General features: G+C 35.4%; 1 protein-coding gene across 1 annotated transcript in view; it reads left to right on the plus strand.

Annotated features, from left to right (window-relative positions):
- LOC129255868 (plexin-A4-like) overlaps positions 1–16,565 on the plus strand; it is a 66,305-nt gene that overhangs the window by 35,476 nt on the left and 14,264 nt on the right. The window contains exons 13-27 of the mRNA XM_064096411.1: positions 1,259–1,352; positions 2,258–2,448; positions 2,682–2,836; positions 3,582–3,696; positions 4,487–4,620; positions 5,425–5,601; positions 6,555–6,654; positions 7,166–7,402; positions 7,922–8,110; positions 10,355–10,583; positions 11,251–11,393; positions 11,895–12,016; positions 12,725–12,790; positions 13,460–13,537; positions 14,818–14,884. Coding sequence (XP_063952481.1) covers positions 1,259–1,352; positions 2,258–2,448; positions 2,682–2,836; positions 3,582–3,696; positions 4,487–4,620; positions 5,425–5,601; positions 6,555–6,654; positions 7,166–7,402; positions 7,922–8,110; positions 10,355–10,583; positions 11,251–11,393; positions 11,895–12,016; positions 12,725–12,790; positions 13,460–13,537; positions 14,818–14,884 — 2,097 coding nt within the window. The remainder of the gene's footprint in view (positions 1–1,258; positions 1,353–2,257; positions 2,449–2,681; positions 2,837–3,581; positions 3,697–4,486; positions 4,621–5,424; positions 5,602–6,554; positions 6,655–7,165; positions 7,403–7,921; positions 8,111–10,354; positions 10,584–11,250; positions 11,394–11,894; positions 12,017–12,724; positions 12,791–13,459; positions 13,538–14,817; positions 14,885–16,565) is intronic.

The following is a 16,565-nucleotide window of genomic DNA, read 5'->3' on the forward strand; positions in this document are numbered from 1 at the left end:
TAGACCATGTTGGGGGAATCAATGTCGAAATCTTAACCTAAGGTTAAGTTTTTGAAATGTCATCATAACTTAGAAATTATATGGACCTAGTTCATGAAACTTACACATATAGGTAATGAAGTATTACTGAACATCCTGCTTGAGTTTCAGGTCACATGATTAAGGTCAAAGGTCATTTAGGGTCAATGAACTTTGGGCATATTTTGGGTATTTGTTGAATTTCCATCATAACTTTTAATGTTTATAGCTAGTTCATAAAACTTGGACATAAGAGTAATCAAGTATCACTGAGCATCCTGTGCAAATTCCAGGTCACATGACCAAGGTCAAAGGTAATTTAGGGTCAATGAACTTTGGCCATGTTGGGGGTATTTGTTGAACTACCATCGTAACTTTTAAAGTTTATGGATCTAGTTCATAAAACTTGAGAATATAGAATCTAAAGAGTTTGGATTGGAAGCACTTGTTTAATGCTATATATTCCTTGTAGATGTTGTAGCTGAAATATGATGTACATGTACATGTACGTGTGTTGATGTAATGGCCAACAAAGATGTTCTGCTGTTCAGGAATGAACTGAAATATTGGATGTCAAAATGACATTAGATCCATAGTCAAACCACAGATTTAGAATATGTTTTAGACTAGAAAATAATGATAAGCATAATTATACTTGCTTATATATTGGCTTATATTACACTTATATTATCAGCAGTCTCTAAGTGTTCTATATACAGTAATGCAGCATAATTACCCTGGCCTTAGCATCTCCAGCATGGTTAAGTAATGTGGTGTTTAACTGTAAATGTTTCATTATGGCAAAATGTAATTTTATTACACAAGCCATGGAATAATAGAAAAAGGAGAAAATGATTATGTGTGTGATATATTTCAAAGAGTATTCATGAGGTTTGGGTTTTTAATCTGAAGGGCACAGAATAGAGGACATTGCAATTCTTCGTCAAAAGCAACCTTATATTTCTAGTAAAAAGTATTCAAAATTTGAGGCCATTCTGATTTAAGTAGAGTATTTTTAAATATAATAATATGAATTATGTGAAGTCTTTATTTGCTTAGGAACAATTTATCAGCCTGGGCCTTGTACTTGTTTTGATAATATGATATATTGTAAAATTTAATTATTATATTCCAACTTTCAAGAATTGTACTTGTTTGCATTATGTGAAATATTGTAAAATTCAGTTATTATGTTTCAATTTTTAAGAATTTGTTTTTGTGTTTTAATGTTCATTTTCAGTACATGTACAATGAAAATACTCTCCAGAAGAACATCAGTGTCTCTGTACAGTGGAACGGTCAAAACATGATAGATGACCATTCATATTCATATGGTAAGCTATGATAGGTGTGCACATGTACGCCCACCAGGTGGGTGTTTCATAAAGCTGTTTGTAAGTTACAAGCGACTTGCGAAATCGACTGGTGATCCTTTCTTGTGGTGAATGATACATGCACCAAATTTTCATTGATGTTTTGCATGTAAGGATCACCAGTCATTCGTAAAGTCGCTCGTAACTTATGAACAGTTTTATGAAACACCCACCAGGGGCGCTGGATACAGATGGAATAGGGTCATCAGATTGATATGGTCACCTCATCTCCCATTCCAATGGCTTCCAGAATGCATAAGGATTTTCAACAACACAAGATGAGGTTTAATTCTTTGATATTTTGGAAGCCACCCTCTTGGTGTTGATGAGAAGCCTCCCTTCGCATTGCGACCAGAATGGGATATTAGATAACAATGCTTATAATAGTCCATATTTCATCTCTATTCAGAACCCCTCCCCTTCGTGAATGACTCCCTTGAGCCTTTGAGAACTTTACCTGCTGTTTCAAATTTCCAGCAATAGGATACACCATTTTTGTGCTTTTAGCATAAATGATTTATTTTTATAACAAAAGTAACAATTTGAAATAATCATTTCACAGTTTATTATTCATTACTGAAAAATGAAAGACATTCAATGTGCATGAAGCAACATTCGATTTCCGTCCAACTTATTTTTAAAATGGGGGAAAAAGTGATGCAGGTAGGGCTCATTTTATTACTCTCAACTGTGTAAATGCTACTATATGTATACATATTTGTTACGTTGTGATAAAAGAGAATTGCAGATGACTGTACCCTGGAATCCATTTTTATGTGGCATTTATTTTTTAAAAAAAAAACTCTTTGTCTGAAGAAAGATCTATGATAGATTTCAGTGTTCTTGTTAATTTCTTTTGTTTGCAGTCACCCTTTATAAGTGTTCTGTTAATGGTGGAAGTTGCAGTCGATGTCTTTCCCAAGAAGCTACTCCATCTGTCTTGAACTGTGGTTGGTGCAGTGATGACTGCAATGTCATTCAGAGTGAAGTTTGCCGGAATAATGTGTTTCTATATCAGAATGAGACGCAGCAATGTTCAGCGCCAGTTATAACTGAAGTAAGAGAATTTCCTTTATACAAAATTTTAGATGAATAGAAAATGGCTTACTGGTGATACCCAGTAGAGATGCCTGGTATTTAATTGTCATCTTCATAGACTCACATAGAGAATACATCATTTTGACACTTTACAAACTATCTTCTCTGTTTTTAATCATGTTTTTCAACTCTATGATGAGGATAAGATAAAACAAAATATAAGAACATCATATTTATTTTATTTCCTTCAAGTTCAATCCAATGTCAGGTCCAATTGGTGGGCGTACCAGGTTAGAAGTCATCGGAACTGATATAGGTGTGGTATTTGAGGACGTTCTTCGAATTCATATTCAAGACTTGGAATGTAATAAGACTGGCATGGATGGATATTACCAGGCAGGACAGAGGTAAATCTCTTCATGATACAAACAATTTTTAGGCCATTAATATGGGTGTGTTGAGTGGTGGCACGACATGTGCTCCTGCGACAATTGCTCTTGTATTTATGTCTCAGAGGGCGTAGGATTAGAGTTAGGATTGTCATAGAATTTTGGGGTTAAAATAATGTATAGATAAAGATTAGGGTTTATTTAGTTTTGGAGGTTAGGTATTATGTTTGGCTTAACATGTATTTCTTCAATCGGAGCAAATGTCAGTGACCCATTTTCAGCTCACTGTTTTCTTTGTCTAACCATGCATTTTATTGTATTTTCCTTTGTAACATCTTTTCTGTTCACTTGAAACTTGCTTCTAATGCATTTTTTATTGTCAACTGGATGAATACAAATAATTGGCTACAGCTGAACAAACCAGCAATGATAGTGATGGAAATGTGATTTTTTTAAATAGAAATTGGTGAGTGAAGGGGGGGGGGGTTAGGTCACAGTAATGAGACAAAATACCAACTGCAACACATTGAATTTATTTCTTGGAAACAGTGGCATTTCAGGCCACCCTGTGTTGAAGTCCTTATCTGTTGTATATTTCTTTATTTGCTATTTTCACTTATCAAGCTTTTTAAATGACAAGAAAGAATCTTTTAGTGGTTTTAAAAGTCACTTTTTGATGATAGAGGGTTGTATTTGCCTCTTTGTCCTTAAAATGTATACACATGCACCTCCATGTTCTATGTTATTCTTTTTACTTTTTTAGTGTAAGTTGCATGACAAGTATATCGACTAAAGTATTATCAGGACCCATTGGAATCACTGTGATGTCAGGTAATGGAAATAAGACCGGGCAAAGTACTCAAGATTTTCAGTATAGGGTAAGTTGGATTTCTTCTTATTTTTGTGTAACCCTAATATTCAAGGGAGATTTAATTTAGTATACAGCCGCTTAATGACAATGAAATGTAAAAATTGTAGACAGAATATACACATACATGGCATTCGTATTTCTGGATGCATTGCCGATGTTGCTATTCCATCTTCTATTATCACTTTATATGAAACATCAAAAGCAAAACCTCTTTTATGCTCTAAATACAGCTTTATTAACTTATTACATGTATATTAGTAAATCTGATGTTCATGTAATGCAGAACGATCTACATGTATGGTGGATACTTTTAACTAATCTTCCGAGGAATACTTCTCATGGGTGAATTACTTATTCATAGTAGACAGGGATGTCTGTCATGAATATTTTTAAAATAAATAATAATAATATTCCTCATTTATATAGCGCTTAATACTTTGGAATAACGTCTCTAAGCGCTTTACAGATATATTATTACCCCGGTCATCAGATCCTTCCATGCCCGCATACAAAAAATTGTATGCACCTTCTCCATTCCCTGGGAGCATTCCAACAAGAGTTCCAAGAATCAATTGCTAGGCATACTACATATAGGTTTTCGCATCTGGGTACCCATTTAACACCTGGATGGAGAGTGGCAAATTGTGGATTGACGCTACACCACGACGCTTCAGAAAAGAATATAAGAAGTCATTGTGTCAAGAGATGCATTTACATGATGTATGTAAACATATTATTTTTTCTTAATTAACTAATCAAAACTCTACAATATCATATCGTATGGTTGCTGTTTTAAGGATCCTGCGTTAACAGGGTTTTACCCTATTGAAGGTCCAGTGGCAGGGGGTACAGAAGTCACAATAAGTGGGGAGAACTTGGACACTGGAAGGGATATTACTGCAAGATTCGGTGATGCAGATTGCAAAGTAATGTAAGTAAATCATTTTTAAAGAGGGTGTTTCATTCCGTTATTAAATCTACCTTATACTCATTAGTTGTTAAAGTCTGCATAAATCAACTTCAAATGCTATTTTAATTTTGGATAAAGAAATATTAAAGGGAGAGTAAAGTCACAAATCATGGGGTAATGAAGTCGTACAGAAATGTCAGAGATACTTTTTAACTTCCATGTTATAATCTGTCCCTTATGAGAGCCTGTCAGACGAATTTGATTAAATTTGAACAGTACAAATTCTATCACTTAAGGATCTTCATTTACTTCAGGTTTTCAAAGTTTTCAATAACCCTAAGTACTCAAAAGAGGCAGGACTTAAAAGAAATGAGTCATCAATCACAGTTTATAGTTTTGGACAAAAATATTTTTGAAACGATGAGGGGATGCAGAATGTTTTCAAATGTTAAATGTTTGTGCCTGCCTCTTTAGAGCAGGAATAGAGGATAGTGCGTGGGTTTCTTATGGGTGAAATATTATAATAATAATAAAGTTTGTTTAAATGAGTCTTTCAATTTCTTTTTTAAAAAGATGTACATACATATATGTAATACCAAAAAAAGATAATGAATGAGAGAAAGAGATAGAGAAATAGGGGAGAGAGTGGGAGAGAATAAGAGCAAAGGAAAGACAACAGACAGAAAGAGGAGAAGAATATTGGAGGGAGAGAGAGAGAGAGAGAAAGAGAGAGCAAGCATAAGAGAGTGCAAAAAATATAAGACATGTTAAGAACTTAGGTCACAGAAAAAATATGTAATATGCCTTGTGAATTTTCTTTTTCAGCAATGTCAAAGGGACTTCTGCAATCTGCATGACAAGTGAAATATCTGAGAATAACCAAGTTTCTGAAACGTTAACGATGGCGTTTGATGGAGTAGAAAGAGAATTCAATGGTTACCAGTTCACCTACATGCCAAATCCGATAATTGATGACATTGATACCACAGCAACGATCATGGCGTAAGTATGACAGGATTCTTAATTGGAATTCATCTGCAAACTACAATGGCCCTCCCAAATTCCAAACTCAAATTATAAATAATACCACCACTCTCGTCAGCCCCGAGTAACGCTTTCTGGTGGAGGACTTTGGGGAAAACGACTACAAGGTACAAGGCATTTCATATTTTTCAGTTTGCATACCCAGGTCCTTTTCCTGACAAGTTGGATTGAAGAAACAGATTAGAAGGAAACAAGATTGAGAATGACATTGGAAACTGAAGAATGATAGGATGTAGAGTGAGAAACTCGTGGCACTTTAAATATTTGAAGTTTTTCATAAGCAGGATATATCATGTGTGAGCTAATGATGCCATTTATATATGCCTTATTTATATAATATGTGTATAGAAAGTGTAAATTATTTGTTTGACTTGGGATTATTTTCATTGTATCTACATGTATAATCCGCCCACCCCTCCACACTATATCATGGGTTGATATTAATTTTAAAAAAAGTGAGCATGCTATACATGTATCTTCTTCTCACTCCTCTTCATACAAAAAGATTCATCTATGTGACACACCCCTTCTGTCGACCCACAGTTACACATTAGTCTGGGGAGTCATTTGGTTTGGAAGGCATTGAAAAAAAGTTGCTGAGCTGGTAGATGTCTCAATACTGTGTTGCTGCAAAAAAAAACTTGATATAATTTATAATGATATCATATAGAATGATAAAGAGATACAATGTCTTGAATTTTTGTCTGCAGCTATGGATCAAATCACATTCATTTGAGAGTTGGTGTACATGTATTAATCCATGTAAGTGCGGTAATACATCAATTAATTGATATGGTTTGTTATGTGTATTCATAATCAAATGTCTGAACAATCACAAAACATATAGTTTACTGTCATGTTCTTATCTTTTTTTATCATTTTGAATGTAAATTTTATTTTTTCTCAATCAGAGGAGGTCTTGATATCATACTAACTGGTGACAGATTTGATCTCATCCAAGAACCCCTGATAGTAGTTACATCTCTTGCTACCAATGCTAGCAATAGCGAGGTATGAAAGATTTGAGAACATGAATACATGAATGTGTATCAGTAATTTTAGTGGGTTATAATCTATTATTATGTTTCTTGTTTTCCATTTTATGTTACCTGCCTCCTCCCTGAAAGCAATGAAGGCATTGATATTTCGGGTACTTCTATCAGCATTTGGACTACTTGTAACAGATACATTGAGTGGGGCGGGGAGGGAGGACGGTGAATTCAATGTACTACAAGAAATCCTTTGGCCAAGCCTGCTTAGCATGGGCAACTGTCAGGCCATTGAAAGTGAGATGACTTAACCATAATGTATTTTCCACTGGTATTACAAAATGTCAGCTGGTCATTAATCTCATTCTAATCTAGGTGATTTATATCCAAATGGGGTTTTATAATTCCCTATGAAAACAAATATTAATATCCCTTCAATTCCCTAATCTTATCTTTAGAAGTTATACATTTTTAAGTTCAAACAAGTGGTCATTAAAATGAAAATTTCATTATTTTTTTCTTTATCCTTAAAGCTGTGCAACGGAACTGCCACCATTCTAATATGTCCCACACCAAGTTTTCCTGATAACGATTCTAGTTCGACCAGAAAGAGAAGAGCACCAGATTCAATGACAGCCAGCCTAACCTTTGACTTTGATGGTTACATCATCGATGGCGGTACAATAGAATACTTCCCAGATCCTGTGTATTACAGCTTCAGTGAAGACAGTGCAGTATATAGCAGTAAAAACCAGCGACTTGAAATTAATGTGAGTGTCACGTCTTTTCTTCAGTCCCAATGACATACATTTGTGATATGGTGTTTTTGCTTTACATGGATTGAAAATTTAAATCTTCATTTACATATGCACATTTATGATTGTTTTACAACTTAAATAATTTTATTGACTCTCTCTATTGTGTAAAACTTGGATGCCTTAGAGTATGTAATGAACAGTGGGCAAAAAGAGAAAGGTTTTGGTAGTTATATTGATGAATGGCATTTAGATTTACTTATTTGAGTTCAATAATTATTCCTCAGTGATTACATTCATCGGTAGCAAGATAACTTGCTTTTTAGATAAGAGAGCATTTTGAATAAATTAGTTTATTAACAGCAAAGTATCAGAATACACTGTCAAAAGCAGTGATGTAAAATGCTAAGGATAAAACTTTTTCCTTCTTTTTTTTTTAAGGTGGGGGATGTAACTCTAGGTTGGGTACCATACATTAGCTCAAAGATTTTCATAAAAGAAGAAATTACAGTTATATATTTTTTTTCATTAAAGGGCATGAATTTAGACTTGGCGAGTACAGAAGATGATGTGCAAGTTTTCTTAGGACCTGATGGGGAGTGCAATGTTGATTTTCTTGAGGTTGATATCCTGGGTTGTCAGCTACCAGAAACCCAACCTCAACCAGGATACATCAATGGAACGCTGGGTGCCGGAGGTGCAAGGAGTCTTCCCGCTGTAACAGTAAGTTGTTTTCTGCTATTCAGAGTTCTTTACATTCGAGGAATCTGAATTATAAGAAAGGCATTAAAAAATTCACCTCTGAAAATCAAATGCAACTGAATTTTAAACCAATCAGAAGCCCAGATTTTGGACTTGTGAATGATTTCTATGAGTTGTGTATGAATGTGACTCTTTGTGCAACCTTCCCATTGAGAGTAACTGCTGACTATGGAGCTATTTCATGTTTTTTTTTGAAAGGCTACATTATGACTTTGAGTGATTGAAATATAAATTACAATATAAGTTTAAGTCTGTCATATAAAACAATATTAAAAAAAGTGGGTTCATGGATGTCGCCAAAACCGAGCGTGTATGATGCTTCAATTCTCTGCAACCTTTCTCAGTCATGCATTTTTTGATGCACCTCTGTGCTTCTTGATGCATCACTTTGCCTCTCATAACTAACAAACTGAGATGCAATGAAATAAGTGTTCTTTCGAAGAGGATATACCAACAATTTTGATGTGGTTCTGCAGGCATGTAACATACCAGCTACATAAGTGATGACCTAATTGAAAGCAGAAATGACTCCTTATTTTTGTTATTAGTATTTTTATTGTCATTATGAGTAGCAGTATCAGTACTAGTATTGTCCTTTTTAATAATTATATTGTTATTGTCATTGATATCATTCCTTTTGGTATCATATTTATTTTCCCATTTCACATACTAATTGTTATATAGTGGCATGCAGCAAACTATAATACAACTACAGGTAATAAAGAAATAGTAGCTATTTTTTGTATAGGGCAAATCGTTGATATTTTTATTACATTTTCATAGGGATTCAGATTTTATTCTTGCTCTTCTTACCCTGCATTAAGCATTAAGTTTGCCATGTCCCTTTGAAATTTTTATTTGCATTGCAGCAATGGATAGTTTTATGATGTAGATGCAACTTCTCAATGCAGGGATGCCACTTTTCTGGTTTTGTTGGAGTTCTGATTTTTTCCCTTTATCGGCCTTATTTTCCAGGTTTCTGACTTTTCCTGTTTTTCCTGTTTTTCCTGTTTTCTGTATAAAATAAATTCGGAATATCCCTTCTTTCTATCTCCCTTTTTCTCTCTCTCTCTCTCAATTAATTGCTCTGTATGTCGATTGACCGAATGAGAGATGTATACACGAGCGCGCTGATCAAGGGACGTACACGCGCTTACCAATTACCTCTCCAAACCATCACGCGTCGACCGGCACCGTCTGCCATCCCGCCCCGCACCGAGGGCAGCGTTGTAGACTGTGCTCAGCATCGCGCTATCTTGCTGTGCTGACCATGTGACTTGCGACCGTATTTGGTACGTTGCAAGCGCAAGGAGTACTGGGCTCGGCCTAATTTTTCTAACCGGATATTTTTTGTGAACTATCATCAAACTTTTCCATTGAATTTGACATGTATGTGGGAAAATACTTGTGAACATTATCACCAGTCTTTGGATTAAGATTCTCTGCCACTGCACTGGATATAAACAGCCAAGATGAATACAAAAGTGATAGAGAGGACGGACAATATCAAGGCATTGAACTATTCATTAAGAAGAAATGGAACTGGTCATGGATGGAGGATAAAGATAACAATGGAGATTTTATGTCGGAATATGTTCACAAGATAAACCAACCCGGTGTTGCTTTGTGTATTTGGTGCAACAAGCAACTGAAGTATGCTTCAGCTGGCAAAAAAGTGTTTGCGTGAACATGCAACAAAAGACGTTCATCAGAAAAGCGGGCATGCTAGAAGCAGCACCCAACAACTACCTTGTTTTCAAATTCATTGATCACAACGAGGTATGAAGCCACTTTTGAAAAACACACACACAAACAAAAACAAAAATGAAGAACGAAAACAGTGCAATTGTCCGGGCGATCTGTCTGGTCTCAGGACGGGTTAGAATCGCTGCTGCCTCTCCACTGTCCACCATATGGTACCATGCGATGTCCCCTGCTAAAAATTTCAGGGTTTTTGGAGGACACCTAGTGGCATCCCTGTCAAGGACAATAAACACAATTTTAATGAATTCACTTATTCTTAAAAATAAAAATATAATTTCAGTTAACTTCATTTTCAATGTCCAAATCTTGCTCACTCAACAAAAAATTTATTGGTCATCTAGTTGCCACTTTTAAAATATCTTTTTTCTTTCATCATGAATCTTTGAAATGAAGATTAGTTACCTAACTATAATGTTCATCATTCTAATTTCTTTCGTTCAGGTAAAGCATGGGAATCTTATTTTTTACCCTGGCTTTGTAAGATACGCATCAAGTTCCGGACCCCCAGTTGGAATCATAGTTGGAGTTTCTGTTGGGTCTCTGGTGCTAATCCTCATTGTCATGGGTGTCGTTGGAAAGATCTTGGTCAAACGAAGACAAAAAGCTATTGATGAACAAGTCGAAGAGTTGGAACTTCTTGAGAAAAAGATTCAGAATCGTGCAGAAGAAGGTAAGTAGTATATGATAGTACACATCAGGACAATGTGGGCGTTATGAACCAATCGCTTCATGGAAATCAAAAGATCTGTAACAAGGCAATGGAAATTAGGGGGAAAAAAATCAGTATTTAAAAGGTTAAGAACAACCCATATACAATAATTTTACTGGGAAAGTGGGCATGGTGACTCAATGGTAGTGTAAGCTTCAGGCAATGTGATATTAGGAATGCCTTTTATCTCAACTTACACAAAAAATCTAAGTTCCCCAAGATCAAAATGGCATAACTTTTTATCTAAAAGGTTCTGAGGGATTTTTTAAAAATGTTTCTACACATATTGACCAACTTGTAGGTGAACATGATTTTGACCTTTTTGGTTTTGCATAAGTGAGCAGTTAGTTTATCCAAAATTAAATTACAAGAGTCATTTTCCAAGTTCATTTTATCAAGTTACATCCTAAGAAGTGATCAATTGCTGTGGTTGCTTATCATTTATCACTAGATACACATGAGTTGTAATGTAGCGCACTGAGTTTTTGTTTGTGAGCATGTCAGGGTCTCGAGTACCATGAATAATGCAAGGTTTGCACAGATTTTAAGCTTGGCATAGCTCATGGTCTAGAGAGTCTCAATTTCTTTTACTAATTTGAAATGTTCTTTTGTCATAATTATATTTCAGCGTACCACAACTTGCAGGTTGATATGACAGAAGTTGAAGATCAGGTTCGAGATCTTGGTATCCCATTTGTAAACACCCAAGATTACGCCAGAAACATGCTTTTCGCTGGTCTAGACATCCTCCCTGCTACATCTGATCCAGAGGTCAGTCTGGGTGTTTATCATCTTTTCTTTTTGTTATCGAACCAAAATTTTGGCTATTAGAAAAAGAAAGATTATAATTGAAATTGGAAACTTTATTATCCCCATATTGGCAACGTGACATTCACTGATGTATAATAAATACAGACATTTACATAAGAAGAAGTGTGAAATTAACAGGAAAGCACCCCATTCAGCAAAATCTTAGGTAATAGTCATAGTAATATTGTTAAAGCTACCGGATAAACTTTTCAATATCATGTTTTGGTCATGAATTCGATGATTTTGTCTAAAGATTTATACAGTATTTAACTTTTATTTCTATTATAATATTATTTTTTCAGTTCCAATAAATAGCAAAAAGAACCCCATAGTAATAACAAGTCCAGCAATAATAAGGCAAGGAATTTGAAAAAAAAGCAGACACAACTAAGACAGTTCGACTTAAAATGTACAAATATGAAAATATTTCTTCAAACAATTATCTTTACTTTACGTATATAGTACATGGATCAAGATCTTGAACGAGCTATGATCACATTCTCTAGGCAGCTAAACAACCCTGATTTCCTTATCAAATACATTGAAGAGTTAGAAGAAAGGAGGAAAACGCATAGAAGAGACAGGTAGATATGCACCTCATTTCCAATATATTGGTATTTTTAAATACAACTTTTTAGTGACTATGTAAATAATATTTAAATTTTCACTAGCTAATAACTAAAAGAGGCTGTGTAGCTTAACGAAATAGGACTTTAAAAATTCAATAAATGTACTATAGTTGTATAAGTGACTTAATTAGAGTGATTCCACAACTGTGAACCTTTCATTTTCATATATTTAATAATGCATTTTGATTGATTTGTAAGTGTCAGCTTCCTACAAGGAAGATGCTTTAGATGTATACATTTCAGCAGAGTATTTGAAATAGCATACACTGTATTTTTGTTAGCTTGTTCTCGTGTTTGCCCTGTTATGTCAAAGAGGAGAAAATGGAATACACTGTACTGTAGGTTGTCTAGGTTATCTAATTATTGGAGGTTTTATGTTGTTTGTCGAATAAGCGTTTGTTATGTTTTTGATAAAAACAACATTTTCTATGTTTATATTGGGATCAATGTAATGTGTATTGCTTGAATCAGAGCAAAAGTAACTACTAGTTCTTTCTTAAAATATATTACCCTGGTTGACAGATATGTTATTCTATCCATATATCTTATTCAAGACAGTTAAAATCAATTCGGAAGGGGCTATAAACACATAAGGGATAAAGCAATGAGTAAGAATAGACCATAGAAATTAAATGAATTTGTTAACATTCTTGTTATTTTTAGAGTCAACATTGCATCATTGATTACAGTTGTTCTGGTGTCTGAAGGGAAATTTGATTACTTCACCATGTAAGTACTCTTACAGTCAATGCATCCAATTTCAATGTGAAATTTCAGTGAAATAGAAAGCTTTTAAGATAATGAAAATTATTCTGTATTCTATGACAGTATTGAACACTACTACTACTTGTTTAGCTACACATTAAACAAAACTAAATATTATGAACAACCATTGCATTGCACTCAATTTTCTTTTCATATGATGTTAAATATAAAATTGCAGTTAACTGAAACATGTAATTATTAAGATGCAGTACCATCCTTCCATTTTCTTAATTTTAATTCCACCTCCAATATTCCATTTGTATGCTGAACTAGCTAATAAAACATATTTATATTTTTCCCCTCATGTATACATTGGTTTCGATAAAACATGGCTACACTATTGGTATCCACTGATTCAACAGATAGGAAAAATGGATGCAGAAATTACAAGAAATCTTCCATCACCACTCGAACCATTTGTAATGAAAACATTGATACCTAGTCCAAGTGTCTCAAGTGGTACTCAACATTTAAGCATTATTGAAAAAATAGAAAGTGAAAGATTTCTTCACTCATCTACTTTGACCTACATGTAAGTGTGATAATATGAAAGTATTGTTACTTTGGCTTGTTTAAAGAAAAAGCTGAGCATTCTATTTGTTGAATTTTGTTGTAAATTGTTTTCCTTTGAAGGATCCTCAAGAGATTGTTAGAAAGCCAGATCAGTGAGGCAGCAGATACTGGCAGACAACTTAAGTCTCTCTTCCGGAGGTAAAATAAAGAGTTATATCATATTGTGAATTATTTCTATTTCAGCAATGGGCTTTTTTATCACTAAAGTTGCAATAAGGAAAAATAAATATTTAATTTGGTTCATTTGTAATAGTTAATTGTAGCCATGTCTGTACAGGCTGGTCAGTTACAGGATTTTTATAGTTGTTGGGGAAAGTATATGATGGGTTTAATAAACATCTTTTGGACTGATGAATTTTATAGGTTGTGGATTTTGATATTTATTTACTATATGCAAAACCTCCTATGCATAGTGTTAACATAAACTGGTGAAATTTGTTTGTACCTGTGCTCATAGTGGTTCATTTAAAGGCCACCGCACACCTTACGACCCAACTGGTCTGCGAATCATGCATGTACTTTTTTATCTCAAATCCTTACGATTTTCCTTGCCATTTCTCTCTGACGGGTCTGCGACTCTCAAGCTGACAGGAGCTGTGACATCACATTTCCCTTCACTCAGTCGCAGACCAGTCAGGTCGTAAGGTGTGCGATAGCCTTTACTTGACCAAGTAAGAAATCTTCCAGGGAACTAATAGCTTTTGGCCCTATCTGTGCTTTGTTGAGGCAATATTGCATCTTCTCAGTGTTGGCTTATGTAATTAGATTTCAAGAACTCAGCTCATTGTATTAATAAAGGCTACCGCACACCTTACGACTGTTCATGATCCGATTTGGAACAAATCACATTTTGCTCATTTTCTGCAACTGTGAATGGAACATATCATTTTATTTGAGGTTAATATTAATTGAAATAATACAATTATAATCATTTTGAAAGATTGCCAGCCTTTATTTTGGAGTAAAAGCCAAATTAGTTTCAAATCGTAGCCAATCGTACGACTGCTATGATGTCATTACGACTAGATATTAAATTTGCTTTTATTCTTAGAAGGATGATAGCATAGTCACAGATTTGAATATAGGTATTCGTACGATGATTTTGAACATTACCTAGTAAAATATTTCAAGTCTCAATATTCGCATCAAATTCTACTACGTATTATTCCAAAATTGAGTCACAGACCAATCGTAAGGTGTGCGGTTGCCTTAAGCTGCTCTAGATATAAGATATAAAAGATATAAGATATAAAAGAAATATAAGATATAAAAGAATTACTTATCATTTACCACATATTTGATGATGATGATCCACAGCATTTGTATTGAACCATATTTCTGTTTAAAACATCCATAGGTATGCATTTGCATATAATAGGCAATATTTTGTTAATAGTTTCTTTATATTTTGGTCACAGGACTGAAACAATTGTTGAGAAGCTACTTGCCAATTGGCTGTCTCTCTGTATGTACCACTATCTGAAGGTATGTAAGCGTGTGCAAGCTGTAAGGTTTATTAGTGTGGATTTGCCTGTGATTGTTTGAGTGTGTGTGTGTGTAGGTACAAGCTGTAAGGCATGTTATGTTATGAGTGTGTGTTTGTGAGTTGATTGTGTGGGTGTAGGTGCAAGCTATGACGATTGGTATTAGTCTGGGTTTGTGTGTGATTTTGAGGTGATTATTTGAGTGTGTGGGTGTAGATACAAGCTGTGAGGCTTGCTTGTTATGAATGTGGGTTTGTGGGTGCTTAAAAGGGGATTGTTTGAGTGTGTGGGTGTAGATACAAGCTGTAAGGATTGTTATAAGTGTGTTTTGTGGGTGCTTGTTAAGTAATTGTTTTAAGTGAACGTGCAAGCTGTAAGGCTTATTAGTGTGGGTTTGCGGGTGATTGTGAAGTGATTGTTTGGGTGTGTTTGTGTGTGTGTAGCTACAAGCAATAAGGCTTCTTTGTATTAGTGTGGGTTTGTGGGTGCTTGAATGGGGATTGTTTGAGTGTGTGGGTAGGGATGCAAACTGAGGCTTGTTTATATGAGTGTGGGTTTGTGGGCTCTTACAAGGGGATGATTTCAGTATATAGGTAGTTGTAGAGGCAAGCTGTTAGGCTTGTGTATGTTAGTGTGGATTTTGTGGGTGGTAGCAAGGGGATGATTTCAGTGTATAGGTGAAGGGGCAAGCTGTAAGGCTTGTTTATGTGAGTGTTGGTTTGTGGGTGATTGTGTGAGTGTGTGCATGTAGGTGCAAGCTGTGAGGCTTGTTTATATGAGTTTGTGTTTTTTGGGTGGAAGCAAGGGTTTTTTTTTAGTTTGGTTGTAGGTGCAAGCTGTCAGGCTTGTTATGAGTGTTAGTTTGTGGGTCATTGCAAGGGATGGTTTGAGTCTGTGGGAGTAGGTACAAGCTGTAAGGCTTGCTTGTTATGAGTGTGGGTTTGTGGGTGGTTAAAAGGGGATTGTTTGAGTGTGTGGGTGTAAGTGCAAGCTGTAAGGCTTATTAGTGTGGGTTTGCGGGTGATTGTGAAGTGATTGTTTGTGTGTGTTCATGTGTGTGTAGCTACAAGCTGTAAGGCTTCTTTGTATTAGTGTGGGTTTGTGGGTGCTTGAATGGGGATTGTTTGAGTGTGTGGGTGCAGATCCAAACTGAGGCTTGTTTATATGAGTGTGGGTTTGTGGGCTCTTGCAAGGGAATGATTTCAGTATATAGGTAGTTGTAGAGGCAAGCTGTTAGGATTGTGTATGTTAGTGTGGGTTTTGTGGGTGGTAGCAAGGAGATGATTTCAGTGTATAGGTGAAGGGGCAAGCTGTCAGGCTTGTTATGAGTGTTAGTTTGTGGGTCATTGCAAGGGATGGTTTGAGTCTGTGGGTGTAGTTGCAATTGTGAGGCTTGTTTATTTAAGTGTGGGTTTGTGGGTCATTGCACGGGGAAGGTTTGAGTGTGTAGGTGTATGTGCAATTGTGAGGCTTGTTTATTTAAGTGTGGGTTTTGTGGGTACTTGCGGGGCAATTATGTGAGTGTGTGTGCATAGGTGCATTTTGTGAGGCTTGTTAAATATGAGTGTGGGTTTGTGGGTGCTTGCAAGGGTTTTGTTTGCTTGTTTGGGTGTAGATGCAAGCATTGAGGCTACTTATGTGTGTGGGTTTGTAGGTGCTTGCAAGGGGATTGTTTGAGTGTG

This window comes from Lytechinus pictus, chromosome 3, assembly GCF_037042905.1.
Source record: "Lytechinus pictus isolate F3 Inbred chromosome 3, Lp3.0, whole genome shotgun sequence".
In the NCBI taxonomy this organism is placed as follows: domain Eukaryota; kingdom Metazoa; phylum Echinodermata; class Echinoidea; order Temnopleuroida; family Toxopneustidae; genus Lytechinus; species Lytechinus pictus.